Source organism: Chamaea fasciata, unplaced genomic scaffold, assembly GCF_029207755.1.
Source record: "Chamaea fasciata isolate MVZ Bird 193981 ecotype frontalis unplaced genomic scaffold, bChaFas1.0.hap1 SCAF_7, whole genome shotgun sequence".
NCBI lineage: Eukaryota > Metazoa > Chordata > Aves > Passeriformes > Sylviidae > Chamaea > Chamaea fasciata.
This window is the reverse complement of record NW_027094092.1, coordinates 24072811-24099402: the sequence shown is the minus strand read 5'-3', so window position 1 is coordinate 24099402 and position 26592 is coordinate 24072811. Positions and strand designations below refer to the sequence as shown.

The 26592-nt window shown below is 41.5% G+C and overlaps 1 protein-coding gene across 3 annotated transcripts in view; it reads right to left on the bottom strand.

Moving 5' to 3' along the window:
- Positions 1 to 26592, bottom strand: part of AMBRA1 (autophagy and beclin 1 regulator 1) — a 126173-nt gene that overhangs the window by 57353 nt on the left and 42228 nt on the right. For all 3 annotated transcript variants that reach the window (XM_066188001.1, XM_066188003.1, XM_066188002.1), the window contains 2 exons: positions 18428 to 18508; positions 17770 to 17870 (listed from right to left, as the gene is read on the bottom strand). In XM_066188001.1, coding sequence (XP_066044098.1) covers positions 17770 to 17870; positions 18428 to 18508 — 182 coding nt within the window. The remainder of the gene's footprint in view (positions 1 to 17769; positions 17871 to 18427; positions 18509 to 26592) is intronic.

Below are 26592 nucleotides of genomic sequence, written 5' to 3'. Positions count from 1 at the left end.
GGCATTTCCTTTTGTAAAACTCCTTCTTCTTTCCTTTTCTGACTTTTCAGAGCATGAAATGTGCCTGCTAATCCTAATTGCTGCAGATGGAGAGTCTTGCAGAGACTAGACAAAGGGGGCATCCCTCCACCAAGCAGCTGTAAGCAGGCACCAGACTCCTAAATTCTCCAGTTTCCAGAGCTCCCATCTCACAATCACATTCTTGAAGAACACAAGGACAAACTTCCACAAGTACCTATACCAGGAATGGGGACTTGTCATCCCAGACTTACCCTCTCCTGCCTAAATGGCCCTTCCAGCAAAAGAGCACAACTGAGCTTATTCTGTGACCTGACTCAGGGTGGGCAGTCCTCCAGTACTGCTGCTGTCAAAGAAAAAAGATAAATGTCTGGTTTTTAAGGGTCATCATTTGCCTGTCTAGAGCCCAACATCAGCCCTCTTACCAAAGAAAAACATTGTAAGGTCCCACTGGCACACCCACACAGCTGGCCTTTCCATTAGCAGTGCCTCAGCCAGTAACAGAGGCACGGATACACCGTATCAATATGGTATTAAGGCATTTTTGCTGACAACAGCCATTGAAGAAGTTGCCTTTCTAGCTTTGCAGTGTCTGGATTCAGAGGAGTATCTCCAGTGCAGCAACAAAAAACTGCTTCAGAGGGTTGCTGTCACCTAACCAGAACATCCTTACCACCCAACGCTAATGCTTGTGTCCTCCACAGTTGCCACACCACACTGTCTATGAGGTCTACTGCAGTTTGCTCATCTAACATAGATGCTAACACATATCAGACTAATCCCATGTTGCCAAAACTGTTGTATACAGCTTCAGATAATTCAGAGGTCTTGCAAATCCTTGTTATTGAGACTACATGCCAAGACCGTTGCCAACTCTAGCCCATATTCCACGCAGGTTATACTTTATCATCAATTCCACAGCTTGTTAGTGTGGTCACAGTTTTAGCTCACACTAAGTAATTCCCCTTCCTGAGAGGCTCAAATAATGTTGTAACAGCCCTCCCATCTAACCAATATAGCTACACCAACAGACAGATGTAGAATAGACACAAAAATAACAAGTCAAACTGCTTTACACAGAAAAGCCTTTTCCATTGTGAGTGTGCATTTTAACTACATGAAATCCTATTAATCCAAACAAATCAGCAAGCCAAATTCCTGCTACCGCCTCTGCAGCTCTTACTGCAAGAATGTGTGCTTAGCACAACTTGAAATGTGCATGTCTTATGCCAAAACACCCATCTGCAGTGGAGAAAAAACCTCAGCAATATCTTCATAGAGCACCTGCATGCCTTATCAACCACCACATTGCAAAAATACAAACTTTCACTAATCCAAGAAGCAGTATGTTCCCTGGAAGGGTTTGAATTCTGCAGATTTAACTGGGTATCAGTACAACAACAAGCTTCCACAATGGAGCCTCTTTTCTTTGTGGAAATAGCAGTATACACAGTACGAATAAAAGTGCTAAGCACAAAAACGTATTCAAAGGCTTGTACTTGCCAGTGAATGAAGACCTCCAAAAAGTTATTACTATCCTCAAACATATTTCAGGACTGCTGTAGTACACCACCAGCCCTGGCCACCCAAAGTTGTAATGAGAATGCTGTGTCAGCTTAGTGACACAGACTGAGCTACCATCACAATACAGAGCACTAGCTAAACATGCTCAGTGGTGGGTTTTCACAGGAATAAAATCCTGTGAGCAGGACACGTCAAGAGGTATCGCCAATACAAAGAGCAAGAAGAAGGGAAGGCAGGACAGGAACTGGAAAGTAAGCAGACAGACTCGCTGTTTGCTGGGTAAAGCAGTGAACAGACACACAGCCAAAAGAAAGCAGAAAATGAGCAAGCTGAGAAAACACAAAATCTAACAGTAGTTTAACTCATGTGAAAGCAGTTTCAATTTAAAGCATGGTGAGACAGAAAGGAGGAAGCCCAGACTGGAAGAATGTAATGGGGAGACCACATTATTCCAACTGAAACAGAACAAAGTAAAAGAAACCTACAGCAAATAAAGTACTTCACTATCACAATGTTCTGAACACTTACTCATGGAAGAAGTTTTGAGGGTGGTTTGGCATGATTTAGATGACAGCAATGGAAACAAGACTCATTTCTTATTGCCACTAGCTTTAAGGCACAAAGCAGGTTGCTGCACCCCAGCAAGTGCACAGGGATCTCTGGAGCCAGTGCAGAGATTCAGGCTCAAGGGATGACCCAGACCCCAGAGTATGCAGAGCAGGACCGACACAGCATGTTAGTCCACACCTAGACAGACCACATGTAACAACATGAAAGTAACCATGCAATATTTGAACAGTGATGCAGGGTCAGCGCTCCCAGAAGTCAGGACACCACCAAGAAGTTTGGCCAAACTCATAACCTTGCAGTGACTGCTCTAAAATGGTGCTACAGCTCAGCTCATCACAGACAGGTCCAACCCACCGCAATTACAAAACTGACTCCAAGATGAAAGGAGACTACCACTGTATCCCATTATTTTTAAGAAGTGTTAAAAGTCAAACTCAAAGCCACATCCAGAAAAACTAAGGCAGCTGAAGTACTTTTTAGATACTCAGCATGCAGATCTTGCACTGCACAATGAATGGATACTTAGATGGTTTAGTTTCTTTTTTAGGGCAGATTTGACCTTAATCCAATCTTGAATTAACTCATAATGCTTCCAGAGGGTCCTACGAAGACCTGCCCAAGAAGCTGCTTTACAAAATAACCACCAGAGCTATTCCATACAGCATTTACAAGCATAAGTGGAGGGAAATTTCATATGATGAAAATAGGGCAATCACAATTTATTGGTTTATAGTAAAATTTTCAATTATACACAATCAAGATTTTGAGCAAGCCATCCTTTACAGAAGGGTAGGGGTCACAAACTAAAAATGAACTGTGGTGAAATGTTCCACTATCTCACCCTCACAGCAGCAGTCAGAGATCCTGCTCCTAGTAGATCAAAGAACCAGCAGTGGTACATTCTAGAAGATGAACACCCCAAGCCAGCCTCTCACTAGGATTCAGTGTAAAATTAAAGTTCCAAATGACAATTTTACTAGGCCCCACAAGTCATAGGACAGCAGAAGTTAGGCAGTAGCTCACTAAAAGCACAGGAGTCATCAGGGAGACCAACATCCACTTACAGCTAGTTTCTTCGCAAGCAAAGAAGTAAGGACAGCGCTTTGCCTTCAGTTTTCACTGTTTCTTGTGTCAACAGACATGTAGGGATCCTTGAATGAAGGTTCTTCCATGGAACCTCATCAGCCAAGCTGGGCCAGGAATATGTAGAAACACACTCCCTTTGAATAACTTACATGCCTTTCACATTCAGAATGCAATAAAGACCTCGGGAAAACGCTTTCTCACCTTACCTTTCAAAATCTTTGCAAATCTGCTCACTCCATTTGGCCTATGAGATCTTTCTCTAAACTTTATTACTGAGTCCCTCTCTGTCACAACTCAATGTTTTCCAGCATTTACCATTAGCCTTTCTCTTTTATTTCATCTTGCTATGTTTTCCAGTCCATAAGCACTGTTAGTAATTTGACCCCCCACTCAGCCTTTTTTCTTCTGTGCCTTCTTTTCCTTCCACTCTGGCAAAGTACTTTTGGATTTTCTTTACACTTTTCAGTGTCCTCATGATGGAGCTGTGGGGGATGTATATGTACGTGTTGGGTATTTGCCTCCTTCCCTCCCCACCAGATTTTGAGCCTGACCCACCTCTGCAGTACCCATTCCCCCATCTACTGCAAGACAACACTAATGGAAACTGCCACCAGACCAATTCCCTCCACTACACTTTTCTACTCTGGCACCTCAGAGAAGCCTTGAGATCTGACTTGGTTGGTCTGTGGTGAACCTAAAGACAGATCCTCAAACAGCTTCTGTGTGCAGCACACCAGGAGACATCACATGGATGGGTGCATGCATGCCCACACCATGAATGCTAATATGAACAATTGTTTGAAAGAAGACAAAGTGTTTCTCCAGCTTAACTGAAACCCACGCCTGCAATCCCAGCTACCTTTGACTCATTCCTCAAACCCTCCCCTCCTCCAGCTTCCATTTGTCTCTGCGCAGAATCTCAGCTGCTTAGAAGAAAATTACCAAGTGACATTACTTCCTCTACCTTTTCAACCTTCCCTTCTCCTCCTGCAATTCTTCCCATAACAGACACAAGCATGTTCCCAGCCCTTCTAGGCACTCCACCGGTGTCTATGATTTTTCCCACTTTTGTATCAATTTCTATCCCTTGCCATTTGTCAGTAAATGCGTGTGCCCTTCTTCTCCCTCTCACAATATAAATATGCATTAATTTCTTGCATTTCTAAATTTCTCAGTGACTCTGGATCAGAGTTTGGATATCCAGGATAAGAACAGGAAATGCACTGTCCCATATGTCCTTCTCATCTCTCGCTCTCAAACTGTATATGAACTCCTGGCAGTCACTGCTCTTTTTCCTCTCCAGTATATCTTCCAACTCAACTACTGCTGAACCTGCTCTACTTCTAGTGACACTCCTGCTGGTGAAAACTCAGGACTAGTAATCTAACTCTTCTCATTAACTCTTTCTTGGCAAAGGTACTAATGTTTTTTGATTCTTTGATTGCTCCTCCCTGACCTTCTGTGAATGGCTTCTACCTACCACTACCACTCTAACCAACCCCAAAGATGCTGAAAGAGACAACCAAGCAATCATGACCCTCATTACAACTTCCTCCACACTCTGCTGCCAGCCCTGAAGTTATCTAATGGGCCATAAGCCACACCTACCTACTCCTTCCCATCTACCGCTGCAAAACCTGGTGGATTGAAGCATATCAATACAGCTGAAAATGTACCTTGTTTCAGGCAGTGCTTGAAGCAAGAGGAAGAGATGTGAATCTGGTTCCCAAAGCAGCAAGAGTGGAACTCAGAAGCCAGGCTACAAGGGAACTCAGAGTCCAGAGCTGTTATATTTGCAGAGGCTGGCTCACAGCTCTCGCTGATTTTGAACTCTCAGAAACATAACAACTCCTGCCTGCCAGGGCTTCTGGATTACAGCCCACACTGAGCTCAACAGGAGAGCGTGTCAACCTACTGCTCAAGAAAGCAAAATACAGCTTCCTTCAGTAGCACTAACTTGCAGCTCTTGCTTAGTTCAAAACCAGCTCTGAGCTCCTGCAGACACTAGAGACCATTCCCACTTCAGCCACATTCCAGAGGTGGTGGGTGTACTAATTAAAAAAAAAACAAACAAACAAACAAACAAAAAAACCCCCAACCAAATTAGGAATGGAGTGACACAGATGAGGTAGATCCCTGCCTCTGGATCCTGTTTATATTTTCTAGTGTACAAAATCTCCAGCTGTCTGCATTTACTTTTGAGTTCTGAGGCAACAAGTTAAAAAGCTAATATGAACTTACCTAGTGCTCTCATTCTAATTAGAACCTGTGTTTGCTACTGCACAAATGCTGTTTGGCTTCTCTGCTCAGTTTTCCTCAAGAACTTCCCCACCTCATGCAAGACACTTAACACCCTCCACATTTTCAACAACCCAAAAGCTCTGACAAATCCAGCCTTTATGTTTTGAGGAAAGCCTGAAGCCTAAATTTATTTCCTAGTCTCTGCCCTTGCCACAGGCATTTTCTAAAACTCCTCCAGGTTCCACACAGAGGGCAACTTATAGTGGCTCGTGTTAAGGTAAAATACCCAGGTAAGATAAACCCACAAGTTAAAAGTAACTCTGAGGAAGCAAGCAAGTTGTCACTAATCCTGCCAAGATTTTCCCATACATCTTCCCCCACAATCGAGGAAAGCCAGAAAACAAGAAGCATACAATCAACAGTACCAGCTGAGTGACAGTACTATGTGAAGAAAAAACCACTACTGCAGAATCTAACAGCTAACACAACCTTTGATTTGTATGCACTAAGTGATAAGAGATCTGGACATTAATGCTTAATTACAAATAAAACATCCAATGGTACAATTCTATCCACCTGCAAAAGGGAGCAGGAGATCAGCACATGGCAGTCTTAACAGATCCATTATTACAAACACAATTATGTTGCCATAGCAAGAACTTCCTCCATCTTTACGGCAAGGTGGCTATAAAAATGTCTATGAAGATATTCTATACTGGGCACAGAAAATCTGGCTTAGGGTTTTCTTTGTGGTGTTGGGTTCCCCCCTCACTCTACCCATAAAACACATTAGCGAAAAATCATGACTAATCTCTTCAAAGATGACAGCCAAATGCGGCAGGCCACTGAGGATTCCTACCCCTCTGCACAGCAGATCGCACGGGTTCCTGCCTCCCCTCTGTGCTCTGGAGCGTGGGTAATTCTTTAATTTTTTTTCCCCTTTTAAAAGGAGGCAGCAAGCTCTGGGAAAATACTTTTATGGCTAAGTGAGTTTTACCACCCACAAAGAGACAGGTCCCCAAGGGGCCCTCACCGCCCACAAGAGATGAGCACTTCTGCAAAGCCTTACCCCTTTCTGATATAATGATATCTAGAAATTCATCTCTTTAACAATGCACACAAAAGGAATCAGCCTGCACCCTTCACTTTTAAGAACATGATCACCTCTCTCCAATGCCTTTCTAAATCTCAAAGGCAGCTTTAGATTCACAGTCACCAATACAAAGAAAGGCTTACTGGGACAGTTTGCATCAGAAAACACATTACACAAGCCTTCTCAGATGCAATGCTTGCTTCCATCGTGCAGCACTGAACAGGATATACAGCTTGTGACACAATGCAAAATGGCTGGAAGACCCTCTCCGGCAATGGGACCACTGAAGACACCCTGTGAAAACTCCTGTACACACACCACGAACTTGGAGACCAGTACTATGGTCATAAATTTTCCTTTGAGACTAGGCAAATTTTGCTAGTTTAAACACCCCATGCACTGAAAACAAAACCGGTTTCAGCAATCAGTTACCTCAAGGTAAGTGGTGAACTTTATGTGGCAGGATCTCAAGAAATAAAAAAAACTCCCAACACCACAGCTCAAGTATCTGTCTTTTTCTTTTCCAAGCTAAATTGTTCTGATAACAGGTTCTGCACCTTTCTATGCAGAAAAAGTCTTTCGTCTCTTGTATTAAAGGGTGTTCTATCAGAAATTTTTCCCCCACAGATACACCTAGACCAATCAAGTAACAACAACTACCTACTAATTCTTTGATTAGCTAAGTAATTTAAGCTTATGTCACTCTATAGCTGAAGTTTTCCTCAGCTAATTCTTCCTTCAGCTATATTGAGTCCTTCAGAAATGTAGACACAAAGGGTTGCACATGGATTTGAACATCATCTGGAATGATGTTAATAAGACCATATAAAAAGACAGCAGTAGTTTCATAGTCCCCAATATTGCCTCCCTACACAAGGTTGTAGAGCTGTAGCACCATGACAGGAATTCATACTCCATTGGTTCACTCGCAGCTCCCCAAAGCCATTTGCAAAGTCACTACTTTGCCCAAAAGAAGACTTCACAAACTGCAAATGGGATACACATTACTGGTCCCCAAGTACCTCATCTCACTCTGGGCTGTAATAACACTCAGTCACAATGGTATCATTGCTTGGATCACCACTGGGAACAAAGCAACTGCAGGAAAGATTGGCCCTCCAAGTAGATAGATTTCGACTGCCACCCTCACACTCCATATTTTACTATCTTCAGTCAGAAGTGGATTGACCCCAGATCCCAAACACCTGGTTCTTTGAAAGGTCAACAGCAATTAAGAGAGCCTAACAGCTGGTTTGTTTGACATACATCTTGCCTCTGGCCCAGTCATTCCATAAAACTGCTTCTTTATCTGTCCAAAATCTTCCCTGTTGCTTCAGCTTAGTTCAAGGGCTTTGAATACCATTGCTCCCATTTGAACAGTCTTCCACAGATGTATATGAAAGCCTATGAAGTGCTGGCAATAACACAGCAATTGAACCATCATCTCTTCTGGATACACGATGGTAAAAGTGTAATAAGCATTTCAAGGCTCTATATTTGGGACAGTCCCGACAATTCCTGAAATGGAGCCAGTCACCAGACAGCATCTGGCACACCTGAGTAAACGCAGATCTTCACAACTACTGCTAACTTCACTGCAGTATCACTTCCAGATACTAGTCAAGAATCCCGTTGCCTCAGACCTCATCAAGCATCTCCTGTGAAGTGTCCTGCACTCACTGTAACCAGAAGAGTTGTGCTCATTCTAATCTGACTTGCAAATAAAAATTGTAAATTATACTCACAATGTACAGCCACTGATCCAGACCAGATCTTTCTATGGACACTTCTGCTACATAAGCAGGCAACTGAGAGGTTTTCAACTTCCAGTTACCAAATGGAACACAAAATGAGACTCTTGGCACAAAACAAAAATAAACTCATGGAAAGTTAGTAACAAAGCACTCTCCAGTAACATCTGCTCTCTCAGACAAACCTTGAAAGAGCCCGAAGTCCCCTGCAGTAACAACCACCATAAGGTTTTACAACAGAATTAGCAGACAATGCCAATACATACAATCAGGGGCAGCTGTACCTATTCCTGCAACACAGTGTTTAACAGAACTACAACAAACTATTCTCTACACTGAACCCCAACATCATTTCACTGTTCCTGTGTACTAAGTCATTTCAGAGAATAACTGAAGACTGAGTGGAAAGGACCTCTAAGATACTCTAGACCATTCCCCTGCTCAGAGCAGGGTGAATTACAGCAGGTTACCAGGGACTATCTCCAGTCGAACTTGGATATCTCCAAAGATAGAGACCCCATAATCTCCACAGGCAAACTGTTCCAGAATTTGACCACTCTTACAGAAAGAAAAAGTTTTCTTGAGTTCAAATGGAATTTCAACTTGTGTCCATCGCCTTTTGCCCCTTCACTGGACATCCCCGAAAAGAATCTGGCTTTCTTCATTCCCTCAGTTATTTATACATATTGTCAAGATCCAGTCCAAACCCTCTCTTCTCCAGGCTGAAGAGTTCTGGGCTGAGTCTCTCTCAATCTATTCTCTCAAGTCAGTCTGTAAACCCTTACTCATCTTTGTGGCCCTTCACTGCACTTAGTCCAGCACGTCCACGCCTTTCTTGCACTGGGGTCCAGAACTGAACAAAGCACTACAAATGTGGCCTTTCCAGGCCTGAAGAAAAGGATCACCTCCTTCAAACTGCTGGCAATGCTCTTCCTAATTCAACACAGTCCACTGATGACCTTAATTTCTGAAGGGCACATTTGCTGGCTCATGTTCAACTTGCTGTCCACAGAACCTCCAGGTCATTCATTGCAAAGCTGCTTCCCAGACAGTAAGTCCACAGCCTCTACTGGTGTACGGGGTCATTCTCCCCCAGGTGTAGGACTTGGCATCTCTCTTCACTGAACTTAATGGGATTTGCTGGTCCATTTCCCAGCCTATGAAAGTCCCTCTGAACAGCACCATAACTTTCTGGTTCATCACCTACTCCTCTGAGTTTTGCTGTGGGTGCACTCTGATCCATCATCCAAGAGATGAATGAAGATCTCTTCCAGATAACATCTTCTCTGCCATCAGAGCAGGATGTAGCCTGCCTAATTTTAGGCACCTAAGTAACCCAATAGCAGGAAACTACTCTTCCAAAACTCTCTGTCTAATCAGTGTTAAACATACTGGCAGCTCCACAGAAGATTCAGAGCACCTCATTTCAGCTCACTTCAGGTGATGCATCCTCAGAGCAGAGGCTTCTTTTTCTCTGCTAACTACACAGGAAGCTTGGCCTCCCAAATCAGATGACCTCAAAATTACAGCGTAAATACCTCCCATAGTGTGCATAGCTGTGGATTTTTATTTCCAGTTGACTCACAGTCCTCTAAATTAACACATTCCCAGACTTAGGAGATTGTGATAAACTATGGCTTGAGTTACAAAAGCATAAAGGGAAGACAAGAACAAAAAGGACTGAGCAATAGCAGGCTTTAAAGTGCTAACAGCACAATTTTGACTCTTTAGCTCCCCTTTACTGTGCAATATTTAAGAGACTCACGGAAAATCTCCAGTTCTCAGGTATGAAGATTCTTTACATACAAAGACATTGATACACAAAATTTATTTCAAAAATTAAACTGATTTTGGAATCACTCAAGCCTTTAAAGTATTCTAGTCTCTGGAACCAAATAGGGGATAACATCTTACAAGGGTCATGATGCAAGTTCATTCCATCTGCCCTACAATCTCTAGTGCTATGCACTCTTAATGTCCCAACCAAAGAATTCACTGTACCTGTTTCCAGATGTAAACAGAGAAGTCTTTGTGACCACAGAGCATATTTATTGTTAAGTGGAAGATGCAAGTGAACAGAGACACAGAGCAAGCAGGGCATAATAAGCAGGCAGCCAGATAAAAGTTATTCTACACAGAAAGTACCCTAACACTTTCTGGCTGTTTATGCTTTTTGTGTATGACAGTGTACAGCAGGAGTGGACATCAAAATAAGGATGTGTAACTGCTCAGACTCTCAATACAGAATTTGATATTTCGGATGTGAGGGAAAAGCTAACTGGAAACAACACACACAATCCCTTCCATCACATAAATGCATATATTACCTATCACGTACTTTCAGGAGACATCTAGGTAGACAGAACTAAATCCTGTTTAGCTCAGAGAAGTATTTATCTGCATCAAAAGGAATGCCACCAGCTTAGGAACATTTCTGGGGGTCTTTGCACTGGACTAGCATTTCAGAAGAGACTGCCTGTAGGTCATTCAAAGGCTAATTGCATCAACTACCTATCAGCCTTCACTGTGCCAAGGTACAACGATACAGGATGACACAGATTACAGCACCAGAAAACAGGCAGCTGGACTGCCAATTAAAGCACAGAGCCGGAAAAAACAAACTCACTGGTGTCTTGCAATATAGGGAAAAATTACAAAAGTACGATAAAGATGGACCTGCTAGGAAGAATGTAGCATCTGTGGAGCAGCTACCTTATTCCAGTGACACCAAAGTTGTGTATTACAAGCTGTTTTCTAGACTTTTTTTTGCATTAACAAACTGTCTTCTCTCTTCTGGCAGAGGGATTTCATTTGAAGAATGTGTGCTACGAAGTTCACCTTCTGACCATAATCATGATGTGGTACAATCCTGTAGCCACAGCTACAGGAACTGGAAGCCAAGAAGGGATCTAATACTACGAGAAGATTAACCCACAGTGTATGACTTTATCCTGCACATAGGACACCGAACTACCAGGATTTTATTTACAGATACTCTACCGTAATTGAGCAGCAACATTAAAAATTTTCATGGTTGATGGCTGATCTAGGAAAATACCAGCTGGTGAAAGACAAAGGCAGATAAGAGCTGATGCGCAGCAGCTAACCTTCATGAAAGCTCAAGGACTGCAAATGTGTTTCCAGAATACATGAAGCAAATTTATAAGTGAACACTTAGATAAGAGGATGTCATGCAATTAAAGCCTTTGCCACGTTTCCAAAATCCTACTGTCTTCAGAAGCTTAAGTACCATGTTGAGGAAATCAATATCTCTGAGGATACCTCTCACCAGTCCCATGAAGGGACACTCTCCATCATTCCCTCTAGTAAGAAGTTCATTCATTTGCAATTCAGCTATACAGCCTTACATTTCTGCATGAAAGGCTGCACTTTCACAGAAAATAAAAACTGTTCTCAAGTCTGTGATGAAGGTGACAGGTATCTATAGCTCTCAAGTCACAGAAGAATCTGAGGCATATTTTAAGCCTCTTATATCATTTAGTGTCCACTGACGTAGATCACAGAAAGACCATAAAGTTACTCAGAGGTTTACATCTTTCCATATTTAGCAGTACCAAATAGACTTATAACAGAAACACGCAGCACAGAAAGCCACACAGCTATGTTCATCGATTCTCTTATTTTACAGAACTGTCTACTGTGTAAAGCAGGATTAGATCAGGACACTAATTCAAATTCACACAGTTGTCTCAGATGAAAAGGCAGAAGCAAGCCAATATCAATAAGCCTGTGATGGACAGCTGAAGGTACAAATTCAGAATAACACTCAAATCTCAGGGAGCTGTACAGAAAATACATAACTACTAATACTGAGAAAAACACGGGTACATCACAGGCAACTGGCAATGTGTCTTCCCATCAACTTTTGCTGGCCTTCTGGAACTGCCAAGTTACGTGTCTTAGCCTGCACAGCTGTGCATCACTACAAGCACATTTAAGGGATGGAAGCATCTCAAAACAGATTTAACAGCATACTGTGGATGACAGAACAGGATTAGGACAGGACGACCTGAGCCACAGGAGGCAATCACACCTGAAATGCCAGAGGAACTGGAGATCTGCCTTCAGTGTGGTTTTGAAGGCAAAGAAGCCTTTTATCATGATCACATCTATCATTAGAGCAGAAGTGAAAGGTTACCGTAGGGCTAACTCTACTTGCAATGGCAACCAATGCAGCTATGCAGCCGCATGTCCCACAGGCTCACCAGTATCCACTTTGCTGGTTTTAGGTTAGAGCCATTCACTTGTGAACATTAGCCCTAAACACAGCTAGAGTGATTAACAGATTGGGAATGTGCACCGGGAGGCACCTTAACTAGTTCCTGCCACTGGTGAGAGGCCATCACCATAAATCTTATTAGGAGAACAAAAATATGCTCAATCACATCCTTCCTGTCCCAGAAGGATGACATTTAACCATCTTAGCTGATTTTCACCATGATGAAACTTCATACGTTTTAACAATTGTGTATTAGCAGTTGCTGGCTGAAGTATAGAAATACACCAGAAGCCAAATGACTTTGAATTCTCCCAGGAAGTAAAGCTTTGAAGAACAGCATAGCTTATGGGATTTTGGGAAAACAACAGCCAAACTTCACACTTGGAAATTCTAGGCTCCCATTAAAAGGATCAACTGATTCTTAGCTTTATCGATCGCCTCAGCCCCAGCCCAGTGTAACAAGGCTACAGACAGTTCGCTTTGGCAGCACCAGCAGAGAGATCCAAAGCTGAACCATTATTGTTCTTCTGGCAGCTATACCATGAAGAGGTGTGAGATATGGAAAAATCTGTAACCAAGCTCATTCTTTGACTACACGTAAGTGTTCAGTCTCTAGTCTGAATTTATTACCCTGAGATAGCAACAAAATCACTGAGAAACTGTAAATGCAGATTTTGTATCATTCAACCCTTAAGCTCTGCTGAATCTGGATCTCCCCAGAAGGTGGGACACAGAGCAACTGCGATGGATTGTGTTTAAACAGATAAAAGTCTGGTGGCAAAGCCAGAACAGATAAACATGACCTATGATCACACAAGGAAAAATATTTTGTTTGTTGAGATACACATAACTGAATAGAAGCCTATTAAAACAAAGCGAGGCAAGACAAAAGCATTTCACAAAGCTAGGTAACTCTACTTTAAACTTTCATCTGCCGATCTCCTAATGAGTAACAGAAATGCCAACAAAATTACATTTGTGTCAATTTTTAAAGCCTCCTTCAAAGTTCCTTGGGAAACACCGATTTTCTTCGTCCCCTAAGCTTCCACTGCTGAAACTAAAGCCTTCTTTGTTTCACTATACCATTAACATGTCTCTGTCTATCCCAATGCAGTCAATTACTATAAAGCCTGAGGCAAAAGTTCACAGAGGGGAACAAGAGGTCACAAGCACTTCAGTGGCAATGATGTAGACCTTTTCTTCTAAATGTACCTAATGATTTTAAAAAATACATTAAAATGGACATCCTGGTCTGTGCTACCAGATGCCAAAAAATATCTATAACTTGGCCATCACAACTTAACAGTGTCTTGCTTCACAATGCAACTTAGGACAAAGAGAAATTTATTTAAAAAAACAAACAAAAAGACCAAACCAAAACCAACAAATAAATGAACCAAAGAAACAAACAAACAACAACCACAAACAAAACAGTGGGCAGAAATATTCAGCTTACAGAAACATTTCAAAGAAGCAATAGGAGGTAGTAAACACAAAACTGAGCTGTGTGTTCCTTGGACATTTTAACACTGCTGAGCTTTGCAGCAGTACTAACTCCCACTAGAAAAGGTGTAACCTCATCCCCCAGAACATCTCTTTGGTATCTCCTGGGAAGCGCAGAAGAAAAAACAACTCAAAAAAAGAAGTAAAAAGAAAACCTATCCATAAATCAAACCTCCATTCTGTTGGCCCACAAATGGCAGAGAACCCAAAAGACCTTAAGACTGAAATGGCCCCAAGATGCAGTCTTCCATCTATATTGCCACATGCAATCAATCAGCCTTACGAAGTGAGAAACCAAAATATATTTACTGCTATCATCACCACTATAGCAAAAAACCACTTTAACTAGCTTTCACTGTATGGATGTTTCCTTGGAGACCACAACTCCAACACTTAGGGCAGTTCACCAAGGAGAGGAGAGTGCAGAGGGTGGCTTGCAGCCCACACTACCAAGAGCCTTAAAAGAGCTGCCAAATGAACTCCCAGGTTTCTTGATGAGTCTTGAAATAAAGGGGAATATGGAAGACTGAAAAATATGCTAGTGTTATACCAGTATTTTAAAAGGTTGAAATAGGATGAGACTGTCAGTCATGTCAACCTGACATTGATTCCAGACAAAATAATGAACAAGCTGATATAAGACTCAGTTAATAAAGGATTAAAGGAGGACAGTGTAATTACTGCCAATCAACGTAGACTTTACAGAAAAATATAACTTGTCAAACTACCAACACTTTTTGGTGTGATTACAAGTTTCAATGCTAAAGGTAACAATGTTGATGTAATATATTTTCATCGGGTGTTTTACTTGGTGCCACAAAGCACAGTGATGCAGCATTCTGTATCAGCTGAGAGATCTGAACTGCACGAGGAGATAAGAAGGCAGGCAGGTGCTACTGGAGTTGCTGTTCCAGTGCTCCATGCAAATTAGGCTGCTGGCATGGAGATGTCTCTGTCTGTCATGTTGACTGGTATCACTTCATTCTCCCCCTGGGTTCCCACCTACTCTACCCATCTGTTGCCACCTTTCCCATGCTTCTCCTGGAAGTGCCTTGGCACAGGGATGGTCACCAGTCTCCTGACTAGTACAAAGGGCTCTGATTTGACCTAAGCTCTGCCGGGCGTATTAGTCATTATGCCCAACCCACTGCACTGCTCTATCTGCACAGATAACATGTAATTTTTAGGGGTTCATTAAACTTGACTCTAAGGATTTAGTGACAAGGCAGTCTTCCCTAGCGTGCAGCGATTGTCTGTGTAACACTCGCGTGACAATGACACTTAAACAACAGAAAGCTGTTCTCATAAAGTAGAGAGCTGAAAGTAAATGGACAGAACCTGACAGCAAGAGCTCTGACATTAAGAAGTTTAGTCAGCACACCACAGTAATTTACACACTAAGATCTCCATCTGCTTCTTTGATTTCCTCTCAGCATACAGCAGTAAATAGGGCAGTGGACAGGAGCAGAAATATAATTGGATGTATTTTCCCAAACAGCAGATCTCACTCATACTTGATCACAGAATTCTGTCAGTTTTTAGCAAACTGTCAGGGTAGCAATACAGGGTTTTTTGGTATCTCTTCTCAAATGCTGTAGAGGTTACATATGAAATATATTTGGCATTTTTGCATTTAAACACAATTCAAAAATGACAGTCTGGATACATGGTAGAATGAAGCCATTCAGAGCATTCAAGCTGAGATTAGCCTGTGCGAATAGGAAAATAGATGATTGATATTTTCCTCAGTCAAGGATGTCAACCTCACCCATAACTACCAGACCAGGGTTAAAGTACTTTTGAGTTTGAATAGAGGTTTTTCACCATGATACTGAAGAAAGAGCTACCACAAGCCTTGGCACAGGCTAAATATAAAGGAGAGTACACTATCAGCACTGTAACTTTCAGTGGCTCTGAAATATAACACTGAAAATGATCATGCTGCTGACCAACATAACAAGTGTAAGAAATTCTCTGGCTATTCCACAATTGCAACCTCATCTTCTAGTTCTCTCGTCATGCCTCCACTTAATATCTGCAATTTCAACTCTCCTTTTTTCTGCAACTTATGAACAAATTTTTGAGTAGGATGCAAAAAAAAAACTTTGAAAGCTGAAAGTGTGGGTAAAATAAACCAAATATTAAAACAACATCACACAAGCAGCTACTGGAGGAATAAATTTTATATTAAAGTCAATAAAAGCCTTTACTGTGGAGTCCCAGGCATTCCAGTGTGAGGTTCCACAACACTGCCAGGGCCAACAAACCTTGCCTTACGAAGGCCCAGCACAGCACCACACAGAAAAGATTGATCTTGTTTTTTGAAACTCCCATGATTACAGTTTCTGTCTTCCTTTGTTATTCCTGGCATACATGCAAGAAACAGCAAGTACGTTTGTTTTGGGTCTCAAATTCCCCAACAAATGTAGATGAAAAGCCAGGCTATTTCCCAGCTACAAAGGAACAGGAAACTGCAAGAAGGCCTGGAGGAGGGATGAAGGCAGGTGTCTCCAGCTAAGCTGGGTCACACAAGAGTTCTGCAGTGTTGCCTGGCAGCAAGTAATTATCTGCCAGTGTGCTGCTTCCACGTGCCAGCAGACAAAGCCCACACAGGCAGCAAGCACAGGCAAGCACATGCATCAGGCAATGCTGCAGGTTAGCTCCACTGTTTCCTAAGGGACACCAGCAGAGATGCTTCGGATGAGACTTTGGCTGAGTTCTTACAATTATTGCAACAACACTAGGAACCACTCAACCCAAAATGTCCAGGGAGAGAGAAGTCCGGAAGATGATGGAAATCTATTACCAAAGACAAGACCACTGCTGCACTAAACCAGCATTGCAAAACCAGCAACAGTTCTACCCCAAAATGATTGGGAAAACTCCAATAAAAACAGGTTAGATAAATCCTGTCAAAAATGGCTTAGGCATAGTTGATTGTGCCTTAGGATAGGGTAAAGGGTCATGCAGCCTCTTGAGAAAACTTTCAGCACTCCTTTCAGTGATGGTCATGCGATTACCTTAAGGAAGGAGGAAAACCACATCCCAACCTACCCGTCCATACATCATCTCGTGTTCTTCTTCAAGCTCCAAAATTACTCCCCCGCGCTGGGGTTAATTACAGAGCAACTCAGACCCAGGCAAAAAAAAGACTCACCCTCAAGATATGTGTCATCTCTAACCATCTCATTCATGAACTGCCAGACTGCCATACTCCTCCTCCTCTTTCCCTCACCCCCCTTCCCACCTCCGCTTGCCCTCTAAGGCTCCCAAATGCCTGTGTGCTGTATGTGGTGGCAGCTGAGGTTTTTAATATGCACTTATTAAGATCCTAATTGAATCCCACATTGCCTTGTGTGCATCTTCCTAGCCGGAACATGAACAAGGCACCCTATAATTCAATTAGAAGGACCTGCAGCAAGCTGATCATTAGTCTGTCAGGTCGTTTAAAAAAAGACATCTAGGAATAGGAGAAGAAGTTAAATAAAGGGAGAATCGCTAACACCCATCCCTGATCTACGCAGAGACTTCCACACATATACCTGAAGCATGGAATCTGCAATGCTCAAGCACTTGAATGACAACTTACTACATCAATCCAACAGTCCTTTCTCTTGCTTCAGACAACTTAAATAGAGCCTCGAAAGTTGGAATTGATTTTCCTCATCAATCCTTCTCTGCTCAGATTCATGAGAAAACACCACTAATATACATGGCTACTGCAAACAAGGAAATCTCATTACCTGCCAAGACCCTGTTGACAGAGGAATGGGTGGCCAAGCCAGGCTGTCCCCGCTCATGGAAAATCCCAGCATAAGGCAAGTACTCCGGCAGCAAGAAGCGTCTGCAAAACAAAGAGAGTAAGACATGGAGAAAGCCATCCTGTATACTACAGCCCTGAAGAGCAACTGCAATTACTTTGAGGAAATATGACTACATTCCAGCAGACTACAGTAGAGGGAAGGCTGGAATCCTCTGCTTAGCCAACCACTTCCCTGCTTCAAACAAAAAGTAAATTACAGATTACATCCTCTTCTGATCAACGTGGCTGCAAAGATCAGCACTAAACAAATCCTCTACCTCCCACAATAGTTTCCTAACCTCAAACCAGCACACTGTGCTGAGAATCTCTGATCAGATTATTTTCTCCTCCTCTTCTGCCTTCACACTGCGACCTCAACCTGTAAGTAAAAAGCACTAAGACCATGCGATCTTTCAAATATCACAGGATGAGCAGCTTATGCTAACTAACATGCCATCCCAGGAGTCCCAGAAACTTCAAATCAAGATTAAGACACCCTGTACAAGAAAAGGAATCCACCTGCAAGCACCAGAGAGCTGTACAGCAACTAGTACCTCCAGGATTTCCACACCTTTTGCTCTTGCACATGGATGCCTTACCTCGGGACAAAGCGCCCCAGCGACGGTGCAGACATGCGGGCATTCCGGGGAGCTCGGTGCCGGGATCGGTCTCCATTGTCCCTTCAGCAAAAGAAAGAAAATTATTTTACATTAAAAATACTATGTAATGAAAGTATTTTCCAAGAAAACAAAACACCAATGACATCATCTAGTCAGCCTGAGTGTGCTACAGAGATTCAATGGTTCTTATATTTCCAGTGTTCCAAATTCATATAAGTAACTGTGCCAAATCCTCTGGACAGTTTTATATAAGGGTAACCTTAAAGTCCTCTTTCTTCACTGTTTGACAATGTCTCAAAAGTATCAACAAAACCACAGAGAGTCAATGAATCAACGTTAGCACCTGAGCAAATGAAAGAGAAACCTCAGAATTTTGACCAGGAGAGCAACAGGCAAACTCACCCCACTCCTGAGAAGAACCTTCTGTTAGTCAAAGAGATCTGTTAAAGTTCACATTTTCACTCCCAGAAGTGCAGGCAAAGGCGTAATCTGCAGACTATTCTTTTGTGTTCCTTCCGTGAAGGTCCAGTTTAAGTGTCATCAGATCTTATAACTATCTCACTTTTCATAAGCTTTTACAGTTGAATCAGAAATGTTAGGTGGTATCAGACAAAAGTGCACCTCCTTAACAACATTTCATTCTGTTTCACAATAAATGTCTGGGCCTCGGGGAATGAGGGGAAAGGTTCTAGCATTCATTGTTCTACAGCAGACACAGGAAGGCACTTCCCCAGGAGAGCAGCTTTACAGAGAGGCTGCAGAGCTGCTATCCTTGCAAGTCTCAAGATAGGAGCTACAGAAACTCACGGGAGGCCCAGTCTGATCTTGGTAATGACAGCTGTACAACAAGCAGGAGGTCAAACTGGAGGACCTTCAAAATCCCTATCACACAAAATTCCTGATACTGCATTCCTAGGCCACAAGGGGACCTGTAATTATACAGCACTAAAACTGCAAGGAAAATAATGAGACTCCATTAGTGACTCTGGAGTTCTGAAGGAGACCTTGACAGTGCTTTCTTCTCCATTCAGAAATTTACTGTTTGTATGACCTTCCACAAGTAACAAGTCTGTTCTCCCTGGATTCCAAATCCCCATCTGTAATTGCAGCCCTGTCTCCTTCCCAAGCAGTTGTGGGGAGAATATTACTTGCAGAGCCTTGAAATCACTAGGAAGCTAAATATTCCTTATGCAATGCACTAGCAGCACATTTCTAACCCACTCCAGCAAGCTGTGCATTTTATAATTATTTTTCGTTTTGCTTTTTTAAAGTCAGTGAGCAAGAAACGTGGGCTGAGAAGAAAGTCTATTACGTGGCTGTTTCCCACACACTTGAGGAACCCAGGAACACAAAAGCAGAGGTTCTTCTGCAGAGCTCGTTAGCATTTCAAGCTATTTCACCAAAATCAAATCTAAATCCCAGCTCAAAGCTTCCATTTCTCCTCCCACTGTAGATGCAGCATTTGCAGTTCACAGCCAAAGCCACACCTCACCCTCAGGATTTTGTGTAACCAGCAGGGTTCCTGAGATCAGAGATGTAAAAGCTACTGCTGTTCTTTTATCACAGGCCTCCAGCCTATTAAGATGCAGATCAATAACAGAAGGAATCCTGCAAACTTGAGTGCTGACATATCAGCTTTTGCTGCTAAAGAGAAAAGGCCAAAGGAAAAAGAAGCGTCATGTTCCAGATCTTGCCACACGCAGGAAGAGCTAGCAGAACCTCCATGTAGCAGCTTTTGAAACAACACTGATAGACAACCCTGGGACAAAAGCAACAAAACCATTTTCAGGGTTTCCATTTGCTTTGGACATTTACTAGAACTGGAAGATACTTCTGAAATGGACAAATGTCAGCAAGAGGAACCACAGCAGGACTACACTCTACAGAACTCTCCAGTTGAAGAGAATCTCTGCAGCAGGTCTCAAAAGGAATGAGGAATTAGCTCCAGCAAACAAAAGCAGATAAAAGGGCAAACTCTACAGACTAAATCAAGAGACCTCGAGGAACTAATTGTTCAAGACTTTTTAACTGCCACTAGCCACAGGTCTTAGCATCCACAGAAACATTTTCAGACACATTTTCTAACCAAGGCGACTTTCTGATGTGAGAAGTCCATCCTATACTTCCCTATTTATTTACTGGGCACACAATCTCCAGACAATACGGTAAAATGCCTAAAAAGTAAAAATACAGACAAGGCTTTTTTTCAGTTTTCACCATGACAGAGACAGCTTCTACCAATTCAAAAGATAAAGATATATTTTTAACATCCCCTAAAAAAAAAAATTAAAACCCACATGCCAGTGGCCACCTGCCCTATAACTCAGATTTCAGGGAGTAAGAAACAGCAGCTATCCTTCAGGAATGCTAGAATTCCTATTCACTGTAAGTAGAAGTGTAAGATACACTACCCTGGGGTAAAGAAGAATATTACTAAACATTACTCTGAATTACTAATTTATGGAGTCATTTATATCTAAACTCCCATGCTCAACAATTACATGCAAGAGTGTCTAGTCTAGTGTTGCAAAGCCGGAACAGCTGATATTACCCTGGTGCCAGCTGAAGAATATTTCCGCATCCTCTAAAAAGGAAAATAAAAAACACCCTACAGAACAGTGAAAATGGGTGGCACTTTGTGTTATTTCTGTACCACATACAGCCTTTAGACAGAGGGAGGAGAGCAGATGTTAGCACGCTGCATGAAGCACTCCAGAAAGAAATGTGAAGTTTCCAAGGCTCCCTAAAGCACTGATGAAGATCTAATGCTCTACTTTCTATTTAGTATCAACTACCTACAGATTCATTAGCTAATGATTCACAGTGGATGGTTTAATTAATATTACCTGCAGAAATGGAAAGCAAATCCCTCAGTGTGTGTGTCTGTGTCTCCATAAAAAAAAGCTTCTTCTATAAAGCTACTCAATAACCTTGCTAAAGTAAATTAAATAAACCACAGCAAGGTGACAAGGGAAACGTAATACTCTAGTTATTAACAGACTAATTTGTCTCAGCAGGAAAACTGCAAGAAGCAACAAATGGTCAAAATAACTTGTAAGGTCTGGCTCAAAATTCAGGTTATCCATCATTTATTCGGATACCATGGTGGGACAAATCAAACGAGTGATGTGGAGAATAGAAGTTGGTATGGGAGAAATAGTATTAACACTAACCTACAATGGAGCATGAAAAGAAAGCAATTCTGAAAAATACAGGAGAATTATGGACATTTAACAGAGCATAAGAAGGATGCAAGTTTATCCTAAATTGGATAAGACACTCAAATCCCCTTGGATTTTTCTTCTGTTTTGCTTGTTGAGAGAAAAATTGACCAATAATTGACCAATGTGAATTTAACGCACCAGCAATGCCAGCTCTGAAAACAGAGAAAGAGATGCAAAATTTTGCATCCTAAAGTTTGGAGAAAAAGGAATTCTTTTTCATCTGGTAACTTGGCTACTGCATTTATAACAGTGGATACATAATACAGTAAGGACAAAAAAAGCACCATGTTCTGCTTCTCTGTCTTGGCAAGAATTCACTTTAATATTTAGAGATTGTTGTATCAGGAAGTGAAATTAAACACACAGCATGGGATTTCTAATGCAATCTGTTGGTCTAACTGTTCCCATTGTAGTCAATATTAAAACTCCCACTGACTACACTGCCAACAGAATTAGGTCAACAATGACCATTTTGAAAAGCCATTTAATTACCAAAGCCAGCACCAGTAAGCCATGTAAGTTCAGAAAAATCAAATTATGTCACACCAAGCCAATTGTTTCATATTTTCAGCATTTTATCACATTTTGTGCAATTCAATTTAAAATGCTAAATCAATTTGTATTGCAGAGGTCAGACAATCACATACAATAGAAATGCTAAATAATTGTTTGAGTGGCATCTACTACTTTCCTTAAAGGTTGACACTGGAAGCTGCACCATCTGCACGTAGCAGAAAAAAACAATGTTTGAAACACTGAGAAAATGTGAACTAGCTGTACTGACTTGCTTTTTTTTTTTACTTTTTTTGTTAATTGCAGTAGGTTACTTCAGAGGAGACAGGACAGAGGGCAGGAGTAGCCCAAAGGCCCAATCAAGAGCTCAGAGGAGGTTACCAGGCACTGCAAACTTATTTGGCTTTAGTGGTTGATCAGGTCTGACTGCAAGTCCTCTGAAGTGGGTTCCTGGAAAATGTCATCTTAAACTGGCCATACTAAAGCAGAAACAGATTCTGAAATCTTGCCATTCACCTCACAGGATCCACTGCTGATTTGGAAGAAAATAGATGATACATACCTTTAGAAGAGTGTACTCTGGTTCTAGAGTTACATAGTACTACAAGGCGGAGTTTTACAAAGGGTATAGAAGTAGGGAAAAAAAAGATGAAGGGAAAACCACTTTTGCTGGTGGTTCTAAGAACATGTCGATTATTTTCTAGCACCATCCTGATGGGTAAGGCAACATACACTGTTGGGAATGCCATGACAGAAAGTTAGCTACTACCTTCACCACTGAGAGAAGCAGCAAATACCAGATATTAACACTTTAGTTTTGAATCTGCCTGCTGATGCAAGATCCTGAGCATCAAACAGTAATCAATTTAGAGAAAAATGGGAGCACTTCTAGTAAATAACCCTCTCAAAATAGAGAGGTAAACACAAATAAAACACTGTCATTCTGAACATTTTAGTGAGATACAGGCATACTAGAAGACAAAAGGAAAATCCACACTGCAAGTTGGTTGTAATTCTGCATAGGTGCGTATTAGCTAAAATAGTATCTCCTGGATGAGTTGGACTAGTGTCCGATTCAAAAACAAAGGTTCCATGCAGTATGTGCTACTTTACTCATAATCCTCACGTGTTGGAGAAGTTACAAACCCAAACCAGGAAAACTGGACCACCCTGCTTCTGGCTCTGGGGACAAGACAAGCTGCAAGCTTCTATGAATAGAACACAAGACAAACTAACACTCTAAATAATCCTTGAAAAATTAAGTTCAGAGTAGATTCAGTATCACTCCCATTCATCCAGGACTTGTAACTTTCTTAGCCTGAAACTGTGTTTAAGATGATGAATACAGTTAACAAGTGCATCTCACCCCAAACCAGGATTATGTTAAAAATTAAACATTAAAGACAACTAACTTATCTAAGCAGAGAGTTAAGTCCACAAGGAGATACAAAGAAGGAAGTCAGGAGCATAGGTTCTATCAAAACAGGTACAAATACTGACATCCACAGACATTAAAATTACTACCGCATGGTTCTTTTCAAGTATATCTAAAAGAACATACATTATCTGGTAAAAATGAAAGTTATACATTTATACACCCATCTTTGAAGGATGTGACCACTACTGAAAGATAAATACTTAAGGCAGAACTGAAGAAAACAAGAAGAAACAAGAACAAAAAAGGGAAAAAAAAGCATTTGTTACACCAGAAGACATTCCTAGCACTAAACGTATGACTGTGGAGGAAAGTCCTAAGTGTAATACTGGAAGCCAAAAACAACTGAAGAATAAAAATAGTAGAGAAACTACAAAGAGTGATGGTGGCCAGCTGGAGAGCCAGGAACTAGAATAGATTTTTAACACAGTAATTGATAAAGAAGTTAGGCAAGTCACCTAAGCCTTTCCATGATTCTGTGTTCTTCTGAAGGCTGAAATGCCAATCTCTCACTAGGAGCTTTTTTAAAGGAGGCCCAGGGAAAATGTATATCTATTTATCAACTATAACCTCCTATAAAACAGCAGACTGATGAGCTACTAAAGGCTCTGCTGACCAGAAAGAAACAAACCCCCCAGCCTTGATTACCTCTCAGAGCACTGTTCAGGGAAAAATGTATTTACAAGATTAAAAATGGCACTTCAGAAGATCAAGTGTTTCAAAAAAGCACCACATATGACAGGTCAAGAGAAATAGCAGTACGTGCCTGTAAAATGCCACGGATTAACTGCTTCAGAGAAAGACTGATTTGCAACTAGAATGAAGTACTCTTTTCTAGGTGCATGTTCCAGTTATTTCTATTTTAATCACCTCACGGTGTGGTGGGCTCACAAATTGATGATGTTGTTTTAGAATAAGACCGATATACTTAGCTACAGTGAATCTTTAGAAAGCAGAAACATCAGCAGCCAGACAAAGCTAGAGAGGCATCAACTTTTGTCTCTTTAAAAAAAAAAAAAATTGCACTGTTATGCTTCCAAAGGAAACAGAATTGAAACCATAAGTTGACAAGCAATGCTAACCTGTTAGACCTATAGGCTTCAAGAATGCAGACCACTACCTGCTTTGCATGGCCAACAACAAACCAGTAACAGCTTGCTTCCTAATTACTCTCATTAACACCGGACTTCACCTACTAGGGGACCTAGTTTGACTTCTGAGTTGCACAGACACAAAAGCAAAAGGAAAACAATGGAGAGAGTTCAGATTTGGCAGAAAAACCCAGAGGTACCATCTTGACATCAAAACTGCTTCTACAGACCCAGACAACCAACAAGTACAGAGTATGACTGGAGCTTTTCTGGCAACTGCCACCTTTCTAAAGGCATTCTTTCAGCACCCTGATATGAGGACTTAATGGTAAAGCAACATTATGCTGGAGAGGTTAGCAAAACCCTGCAGTACTGCTGCAAGGAAAGAGTTACTGCCTGTTCACTGCATTGCTGCAGCATTACTAGACACTATGACCAAGATACGGGTAATATAAAAGACTGTAACAAAAGATAAAGATTAAAAGAATAGGGAAAGTGAAGCTGCAGGCTACTATGAGTAGATCATAAGACAAACTAACACTCTAAATAATCCTTGAAAAATTAAGTTCAAAGAGTAGATTCAATATCACTCCCATTCACCTGGCACTTGTAACTTTCTTAGCCTGAAACTGTGTTTAAGATGATGAATATAGTTAACATAAATTGCTGTGTATCTAGAAGCGACATCCCAGTGGTAACTGCTTCAGAAACCTCTAGCAGAGAAGAGAAAATCCCAGAAAGTGACCACCAAGTTACACATATTTGCATCTGCTTAGAAAGCCAGTTTTGAAAAGGCCCATTTTCATCAAAAACAATGATGGAGTGCCACATGAGGCAAGAAACAAAGGTAGACGAAAAAACCACAAAAACAGATAAAAGAGCTCTGGGAAGAAAGAAACAAAGGCATGTACTTACAACAAATAGCGAACCTGCTTTATGTGAACTCAAATAGCAAATTGCTAGCAATTTGTAGATGCTCAAGAAAGACAGATAAACTGTCCCATCTCAGATTTCCAGGAAAAAAGGCTACATTTTCTGCAGTACACTGACCTGTCATGGATCCTAAAAATCCATTTCCATCAGCACTTGCGTGACATGAAGAGCCTATTGAGATTCTCACATCTCCTATATGCCTTTTGTTAACTTCAGGTGTAAACATCAGGATGGCAAAGAGAAAAATGAAAAACCCCAGCCTAATTGCTTTTTGAAATCTTATTGTTTGGATTTGATACCACTACCTCTACAACAAAAAGCTACCACTGACCAAGTCATCTCTCTTATGCACCTTCACGATGTCCTATGAGAGCTCAACACTCATTCATCCAAGGTTAAGGTGTCACCTTAACCTACAGACCCCTAACAGAGTAAACCTCTGTCTTTACCTCTGGGATTCCTCATGCTTCTCTCTCCACAATGACAGAGCTTGTCTCAGCATTCTGGAGCTGTAGATCAAAAGCACTACACTTATTTAAAGTGTCACCCAAAAGCTTTAATCATTCCAATCCCTCCTTTCTCTTGCCAAGAAAACCTGGCTACTATCTGAAGAACTTTCCTTTTTTTCAAGATATTGAAGGTTGTCAGAAAGGAAAAAAAAAACCCACTCTGAAATACATGAGTGCACAGTGGACAGCTAAGAAGGAGAGCAGTAAAGATTAAGACTTTACAAAAAGAGTCCAAGTTCTACCCACGTGCTCTTAGCAGTTGGCGTGCTAAGGGAAGTCAGAAGGTGCAGAGTGAATTGACTGTACTGCTGCAGGTTAGTGCTCCCATCGCACAGTGTCTCTAGCAAACAAGTGATACAGAGCTGGACTAAAAAGGCAGAGACTGGATTTAATTAAGCACATGCATGGACTTTCATCACATGGGTAAAGAAGAAGTTAT